Below are 9,059 nucleotides of genomic sequence, written 5' to 3'. Positions count from 1 at the left end.
GATATATATCCCCCTCCTTTCCCTCTCCTCTCTCATTCTTCGTTCTGTTTCTCAGGCTACACTCTTCTTGCTGAGCAGACTCCCCTAGAATCCCATCCCACCATTTTCTGGGGCTTCCTTCCTGCTCTACTCCATCATCTTCTGCGTTTATTTTCTCTCTAATTAAGGTGATTCTTTGTTTATATCTCGGTCTCCCCGCCCGATTCATTTTGTACTTTCTTCTTTTTCATTTTAGTTTCAAATGATTAACTAGTACAAAATGAGTTTCCTTTTGCCCTTTGCTTTTGACAGATTTCTCAACTGGTGATAATTTATTTTCATTTTTCTTCGGTAGATATTGTTTCTGCTCAAATTGTTTCTCATCTATGCTGAATCATGGCAGATTTTCTTTTCTTTCTCTTCATTCTCGTAAATCGTCTGATCTGATTGTTAAAGTGGACTTCGATTATCGGTTAGATGTAGTCGATCTACAATTTTTTTGGGTGATGCTTGCCATTTTACTTGATCTATTGTAGTTAAGACTTGAGATCTACTTTCCTGTCGAAATAGTGGATTTTTCTTTGCAGATAGCTTTATCATGCTGTCGATTGTTTCCATTTTGCATAAAAGTGGTTTATTTCGATACATTCGAGAGGATTTTGGTTTGATCACTGACTTTGGTGTGCTGGTTTATTTCTTGGCTTTGAATCTCTCTCATTATCTGATCATTGAGCTTCCCTTGACATAAACCATGGTTGATTTAAAAGTTACGAACTCCCGGATAATAATACTCCTGTTTCAAGAGCAGCTTTTAAACGGAAATATGTTCCAAATTCTGAAAATATAAAATATTGGTTCGTCTGGCGTGTAACTGACCTAAACATGATTATATTCTGAGTAAAACTGATCTCCAATGCTGTGGATGCTTTCGTGTCTGTGAACTACTGACTTTGTTTGACGCCATCATATATTTTCTCCAGGTTAGTAAAAGATGGCCGATGCTGAGGATATTCAACCCCTTGTTTGTGACAATGGAACCGGAATGGTGAAGGTTAGCATCTTTATTTACTTGTCGAGTTGTTTGCATCTACATATCAATGAATTTTGGCTTCATAGCTCAACTAATATTTTAAAATATGCTCCATATCTGCAGGCTGGATTTGCTGGTGATGATGCTCCCAGAGCTGTGTTTCCCAGCATTGTTGGCCGACCCCGGCATACTGGTGTTATGGTTGGGATGGGTCAGAAAGATGCATATGTAGGTGATGAAGCCCAGTCAAAGAGAGGTATTCTTACTTTGAAGTACCCCATTGAGCATGGTATAGTTAGTAACTGGGATGACATGGAAAAGATTTGGCATCACACGTTTTACAATGAGCTGCGTGTTGCTCCTGAGGAACACCCAGTGCTTCTCACCGAGGCTCCTCTCAACCCAAAGGCCAACAGGGAGAAAATGACTCAAATCATGTTTGAGACCTTTAATGTTCCTGCCATGTATGTAGCCATTCAGGCTGTTCTCTCCCTATATGCCAGTGGTCGTACAACTGGTATTGTTTTGGACTCTGGTGATGGTGTGAGCCACACTGTACCAATTTATGAGGGATATGCACTTCCTCATGCTATTCTCCGTTTGGATCTTGCTGGTCGTGATCTAACTGATTCATTGATGAAGATCCTCACTGAAAGAGGGTATATGTTTACCACCTCTGCTGAGCGGGAAATTGTCCGTGACATGAAGGAGAAACTTGCATATGTTGCTTTAGACTATGAACAAGAACTTGAGACTGCAAAGACCAGCTCTTCAGTGGAGAAAAACTACGAGCTTCCTGATGGACAAGTTATTACAATTGGAGCTGAGAGATTCCGTTGCCCAGAAGTTCTTTTCCAGCCATCTATGATTGGAATGGAAGCTGCTGGAATCCACGAAACCACTTACAATTCTATCATGAAGTGTGATGTGGATATCAGAAAGGATCTCTATGGCAACATTGTTCTCAGTGGTGGATCAACCATGTTCCCGGGTATCGCCGACCGAATGAGCAAGGAAATCACCGCACTTGCTCCAAGCAGCATGAAGATCAAGGTGGTGGCTCCACCAGAGAGAAAGTATAGTGTCTGGATCGGAGGTTCAATTCTTGCATCCCTCAGCACCTTCCAGCAGGTAAACATTTTCTCATTAATTCATCTCTCTTAACAATCTGTGTCATGTCAGTTGAGCTCTAACACATGGTGTTATTGCAGATGTGGATATCCAAGGGTGAATACGATGAGTCTGGTCCATCCATTGTCCACAGGAAATGCTTCTAAGTTCTGAAGATGCTTTAATGGCGAATTATTATCTGCTTTAGTTGGTTTTTGGTGTCGGTCATTGGAGGGTAGTCTGAGCTTTGATTGTATGGTACTCTGGTTCATAGCGGTGGGCAGAAAGTTGTTTTAAGAGGCATTTATTGCCTTTGTTCATCCATGGATTTTCCAAGAGCTTATCCGTAGCAAAGGAGTGATGTATTTTTTAATATGTGCTTCTCATTTTTTTGCTTAAATTTGCATATTTGAAGGTGTTTTTGCCCTTGGAACATTAATTTTAATAGTTAAATGTATGGAGAAATTCTATATTATGGTCAATTTGCGTTCATACACTCTGGGCTTTTATGAATCAGTTGTCAGTTGCTCTCTGGAGATCAATTTAGGGTGTTTATGGTCTGAAAAATTTGACGACTCGAGATTTGTAAGTTCATAATGTGAATTGGTTACAGTGCAATGACCCCTTCGCAAGTTGTCTTGCAAATGAAGCAGCGGCTGTGTTGATTCATGAAATATAAAATGCAGCAAGAAAATAAATGACTGAGTTAGATATATTGGGGAAGTTAGTATTTCTTTTTATGAAATAACCAAATTATAGTATTTCTCTGGTCTTTAATATAAGATTTAATTCTTGAGTTGATTTTGGTTCTAAATATAAGACTCATTTCTCATATTTATTAATTTTCTCTAAATTATTTCTATAGATACTCTCTCAATCATAATCAAGTAGAAGAGGGAGATGGGGTATTAAGAAAGATGATTATGGTATTTTAGGAAAAATGTGTTACTTTTCTTATAATTAACTAATTTATCTAACTTCTTTAATCTAATCAAATTAGTTAAATGAGTCTTATATTAAAGATCGGATGAGTATTATGTTGTATGTATAAAGGGAAGTACATAAACACATAAAATAACGGCATATACCAGACACCCACTTCAAAAAGTTAACAAGACAGAACATAATAATTTTAAATACAATTATTAAAACTACCTAAACGACCAAATCAAAGCTTCCAACAAGCTGAGGAATAAAAAAGATACAACAGTCAACAGCAAGACCATTTTGGCCCCAAAAAAAAAAAAAACAGCAAGACCATGACAACAAACCAAGGCGGAGAGAAATGATGTAAGTGCCAATTTCAAGGAGGGCAGAGACTAGCATTAAGGAAGTTAAGATAGCTAATTGAGGTAGTTATTTATAGCAAATGTTAGCAAGTGTGTGTTTTTTTCCCCTAAAAGCCCCTCATTTAATCATTACTTTCATTCATAATATCCCCTTTAATATATATTATCAATAAAAAATGTTTGGAAAAAAGTTAAATTTGCTGGACAAAGTGGGGACTTTGTATTGTAAGACCAAATCAAATCACTTAACTAGCTTATATTTAGATTTAGAGAGTGTATGTACTGAAGATTCTTTTTTTTTTTTCTTTTGCTTAATTGGCTTGCTTTTGGTTCTAAAATCATTAGAGTTTAAAGAAAGTGCTTTACAGTCATATTGTTGTGTCTCTCCTTTATGCTCTTGCACCCCTGGATATACTAAAATCAAATGATCTAATCAGTTGAAAGTTGTAAAAATGGTCCTTTGATGAAATATTTGAGACAAAATAAAGGTAATTGTTTTCCACAAAAGAAAAAGGCAAAAGGTAATGGTTGGTATCATATGGGAATGGTGTCCTTGCTTTTGAAGGCTGGGGTTAGGGATCTTGTGATTGCGATGCCAATCATATCCTTTGTGGTCCCAATTCCCAAACCCTAATCATATCACTCATATGACAGACAGATCGGAGACATTGATTTGCTGATTGTGCTCACCTATTAATATAAACACAAAACTTTAGACGCCTTTAATCTCATATATTTAATGTACTTTCATCTAATTAAATTAGAACAAGTTAATTTTAAATGTACATAAAAAGAAAATGTTAATAATAAAAGCTATTTAAAGGGTAAATCATGAATAAAGAAATGCACATGTATTGATTTGATTAGTGATAAGTACCTCAAGTTCACTAGATCAATTGTTTAATATTTGTCCTTGAGAATCACAGATACCTCCGTAAAATATAAAATACATAGCTCATGGAGACTTTTTTTTTTTGGGTACTACTTCTATTTGTTAACCTTTCAAAGAATGTCATTGGATGTGCTAGTGAGGAAAACTAATCAAATAATATGGAATCATCTTGAAAAGAATAAAAGCTGAAAATAACACTTAATGAAGTTATTAAGTGAGATCTTTTAATTAACAATTTATCTAAATATTTGGTTGTTGATAAAACACAATATTACTATGCAATCGATTTAAGCAACCACACTTGGGGTTGTTGTTGTATTTCCATTTGTCAACCTTTGGATTCTCAAGCTCGGGACCATCCGTGCTCTCTGCTTTAGCCATCCACGTTAAGGAGGATTTCACTTAATCTGTGGACGAAGTTTACTATTTTAAATCATTTTCATGACTTTTATATATGTTTCAGTAGATTTGAGTTTGAAAATATGATTACAAATATTTGGATTCTAAATATTCACACCGTGAATTGGAAATTGTCTATTTGCAAGACATATGTATTCTCTTGTTAGAGGTAATTGTGTTTAAGGCACTGTTGGGTAGCTTTTTTAGCAAGGGCTTGAATCTTGGTTCGTTACGTCGTGAGAAACTAACCCCTTCTGCTAAACTTAACTTCTGTTGGTTTCTTGAGCAGAAATTAAATTGGACAACTACTGATGATTTTGTATTGGGCCAGATGTGTAAATTTGCAGGCTTGTTTGTTTACTTTGGGCTCGGTTTGCCATAGCTATATGGATTTTGGTATGGTGGATCTGGTACACCGTATTTCATAATTCATGTTTGCGAAAGAAAAGAGAGTAGAAATAAGAACGGGTAGTTGGTCATTTGTCTTGAATTTTCTAAAATTAAAATTAAAGATTATTAATTAATTTTTTTTTACTAGGTATAGGTATCCTCTGAGAGACAATCTACTAATTACTAATTGATTTTTTTTTAAATTAGAGGGTTAGATATTAGAGGCTTAGGATTATAAGTAGGGTCAAATCAACAACATCCCACTTTTTTGTTATAAATTCTATTTTAATTGTATTTGATGCATGTTTATATCTTATAGTATTGGAAAAGAAATATTATTAAGCAAATGTTTAAGAAATATGTATATTTACTACAAAACATAAAATAAGCTTGAAGATGATCTAGCATTGTTTACTTAATTTTACTATTATTTAGGGAAAATGACAGAAAAATGACAAATAAACTTCATAATGCCAAAAACATCACCGGAATTTAAGAAATCCCGTTTTGATCACATGAGACCAAATTGGGATTATCATGTTAAATGGAAAGATGAAACTGCCCTCTATATTATTTGAAACAAAAGCGGGGGGAGAGAGGCGCGGTTTTCTCACACTGTCATCATTGGTTGAAATTGACTGCGTGAAGAACAAAGAAGAGAGGAGAAGAGAGCGGAGGAGGAAGCTGTTGCTGTGGAAGAAGAGAGAAGAGAAGAAGGAAGGGAGCAGTCGAAGAAGAGAAAAGAAAAGAATGACCGAAAGGATACATTATGGGAGTATAAAAGGGGAAGAAGAGCGAAGAGGAGCAATTTGTGCTGAGACAGAGGTAAGTTTGTCTAACATTCCCTTGCCGTGTTTGTTAATGGGTAGTGGGCGAATGTCATACCTCTTTTCCTTCTCTTATATATGAGTTGTGTAGGATATGTTCTAATATTTCTTCTTCCTTGGTTTCCCATAGTGTTGCTTTTTTTAATTTTTCCTTCTCTATTGTGTTGTACGTGTGGATTGGGAAATTGTTGGTTTTCCTCCAATTGCTTTTTGATTTGAGTTTTATCAAGGTTTGGCGATTACGTAGAGCTGGATTATAGCTGTAATGTATGAAGTTTGGGACTGTGATTTTAAGAGGAATATCCTTGAGCTTGTCAAATTGAATACACTCTAGGTGTTTGATAAAATGTTTGGACTAATAATTTAAAGTTAATAGATATGATTAATGTAGCATAGACCAAATTATGGGACTGTGGAAGTCTTGAGAAACCATTTTTGTTGATTGGAGAATGGTAATTGGTGCTTAAACATTGATGATCATAATTATAAGATGTGGAAGTCTTGAAAAACCACTTTTGTTGCCTGGAGAATTAGGATTGGTGCTTGAACATTGATGATCATAATTATAAGATGATGGTTACTACTAAATAAGTAGTAGATGGATTTTATTATATAGATTTTTTGAAGTTGAAGTTGTTAAATACACACACTGAAGCTATTAACCACTATATGAAAGTTGTAAAAATGGGTTTTGTTACTCCTCCAGTCCTTAATATAGGATCCAATTGTTGAGTTGGTTTTGGTCCTAAATATAAGACCCATTTATCATATTTATCAATTTTCTCTAAATTACCCTTATGAATACTCCATCAATCATAATCAAGTAGAAGAGGGAGAGAGGGTATTAAAAAAGATGATTATGGTATTTTAGGAAAAACATGTCACATTTCTTATAATTAACTAACTTAACTAACTTCCTTAATCTAATCAAATTAGTTAAATGGCTCTTATATTAAGTACCGGAGGAGTATCTTTCTTGAAAATGTTGTTGTTGACATTTATACTGAAGTTGTTAAACACTTACATCGAAGCTGTTAACTACTATACTCAAGTTGTAAAAATGGGTTTTGTTATCTTTCTTGGAGATGCTGTTGTTGACACTTATATTGAAGTTGTTAAATGCTTATACTGAAGCTGTTAACCACCATACTCAAGTTGTAAAAATGGCTTTTTATTATCTTTTCCGAAAATGCTGTTGTTGACACTTATATAACAGAAGTTGTTAAACACATACACTGAAGCTGTTAACCACTATACAGAAGTTGTATAAATGGGTTTTGTTATCTTTCTTGGAAATGCTGTTGTTGACACTTATACTGAAGTTGTTAAACACTTACACTGAAGCTGTTAACCACTATACTTGAGTTGTAAAAATCAGTTTTGTTATCTTTCCTGGAAATGCTGCTGTTGACACCTATATTGAAGTTATTAAACGCTTACATTGAAGATGTTAACCACTATACTCAAGTTGTAAAAATGGGTTTTTATTATCTTTCCTAGAAATGGTGTTGTTAACACTTATACCGAAGTTGTTAAACTCAAACACTGAAACTGTTAACCACTATACTCAAGTGGTAAATTTTATAGTAGTTGCCTATGACAGAAGGGAATGTTGTTATCTTTCCAATGAGTTTTTAACACTTCTTGATGCCATTGTAACATCCAACTATGAATGGCAAGGATGGTTTTTTTTTTGTTTTATCCTTTCTATCACATGGAAATGGTACAAGTTAGGAATGATTAAAGTGGCTTCTGCTATAAAATTTTGTGAAACTGAAGATACTATAGATCTTATTGTGTGCACTTCAAATATTATAATATTTATCAAAACTTCTATTTAGGGCCAAAAGTGTCAGCAAAATTTTCATGTAAACTTGATTTATTCATTTTAATAGAAGTCGAAGTTGATGAAGTAGTTTGAGCAGACAAAATTTATGCAAGTTGGGTTTGAGACTACTGGATTTGTTGCATTGTTGAACTTTAAAACCCCTCTTCTGCTTAACATTGTTGTGACATGCTTGGAGATTACTTGTTTTCTAACATGCTTTTATTAATGTGTAATGTGTAGTGATAGTGTAGTTAAGTAGTTAAGTGATTTAGTTATGAGATTAAGTTATACGTAACTAAATATGTTAGCTGGCATTAGTTGTCACACATAGTACTCTCCCTGCTCTTTGCCTTTACGTGTAGTGCTCTTTTATAAATAGTGTACAAGCTCTCATTATTATAATACAATACACTATTCAGTCAAACACTTTTGTCCTATTCTCCATTCTCTCTCTCCTCCACAATACCTTTATGGTACCAGAGCTTTCAGATCCTGAGGCCATGTCGACATCATCCGAAACCGCTTCGTCTCATTCTCAACACAAGAAGGATGTAGTTACCTTCTCCCATATTGTTTCGGTCAAACTGGATGAGGGCAACTTTCTGATGTGGAAACACCAAATCACATCAGCTATCAGTGGCCATGATCTCCAATCGTTCATCGACAAATCTACCAAACCTCCATCCAAGTTTATCTCAGATGATAAAGATCCAGAAGCAGTTCATCCTAATCCAGCCTATCTTGACTGGGAACGGCAAGATCAGTTACTTGCTTCATGGATGTCATGTTCCATGATTGATGCAATGCTCACTCGAGTGATGGGCTGTACGACCGCGTTGCAGATCTGGGAGAAGATACACGGTCATTTCGCATCTCAAACCAGAGCAAAAGTTTGACAGCTCAAGGCGCAGTTAAAGAGTACCAAGAAAGGCAGCATGACTGCAAATGAGTATCTGCTGAAAATTAAAGCAATCACAGATGCTCTTGCTGGCATTGGCCATCCGGTCAACGAATCAGACCATATAGAGATCATTTTTGACAGTCTCACTGAAGAGTATGATTCATGGATCACTGCTGTGACTACAAGATCAGAGCCGTATACGGTTGATGAAATTGAGTCTTTGCTCCTAGCTCAAGAGTTCAGAATTGAAAAGAACCAAAAGTTGGTGACAGCTGCTGTGGCAAATATTGCTCATACCAAACCTCCAAACAGAGGAGGTGGTCGTTTCAGGGGAGGCGGCCGTAACAATCGCGGTCGAGGATGCTCCAATGGAAGTAATAACTTCTCGTCCAATAACTCCTCGGCTGGAAAGAT

The 9,059-nt window shown here is 35.6% G+C and overlaps 1 protein-coding gene across 1 annotated transcript; it reads left to right on the top strand.

Moving 5' to 3' along the window:
- Window positions 1-2,661, top strand: LOC114753481 (actin-7). The gene is made up of 4 exons (XM_028942159.1): window positions 1-167; window positions 960-1,030; window positions 1,133-2,140; window positions 2,221-2,661. The coding sequence occupies exons 2-4, from the start codon at window positions 971-973 to the stop codon at window positions 2,284-2,286; spliced, it is 1,134 nt and encodes a 377-aa protein (XP_028797992.1). The 5' UTR covers window positions 1-167; window positions 960-970; the 3' UTR covers window positions 2,287-2,661.
- Window positions 2,662-9,059: the final 6,398 nt, after the last annotated feature.

This window comes from Neltuma alba, unplaced genomic scaffold (assembly GCF_004799145.2).
Source record: "Neltuma alba isolate B1F8T4 unplaced genomic scaffold, ASM479914v2 tig00001210_pilon, whole genome shotgun sequence".
Taxonomy (NCBI): domain Eukaryota; kingdom Viridiplantae; phylum Streptophyta; class Magnoliopsida; order Fabales; family Fabaceae; genus Neltuma; species Neltuma alba.
This window is presented reverse-complemented; position numbering and strand designations above follow the sequence as displayed.

Excerpts from the sequence above, each read along its gene's own strand:
- LOC114753481 (XM_028942159.1), top strand. The coding sequence starts at position 971 with ATGGCCGATGCTGAGGATATTCAACCCCTTGTTTGTGACAATGGAACC. Across the intron at positions 1,031-1,132 it reads ATGGAACCGGAATGGTGAAG|GCTGGATTTGCTGGTGATGA; the intron begins GTTAGCATCTTT and ends CCATATCTGCAG. Across the intron at positions 2,141-2,220 it reads CCCTCAGCACCTTCCAGCAG|ATGTGGATATCCAAGGGTGA; the intron begins GTAAACATTTTC and ends GTGTTATTGCAG.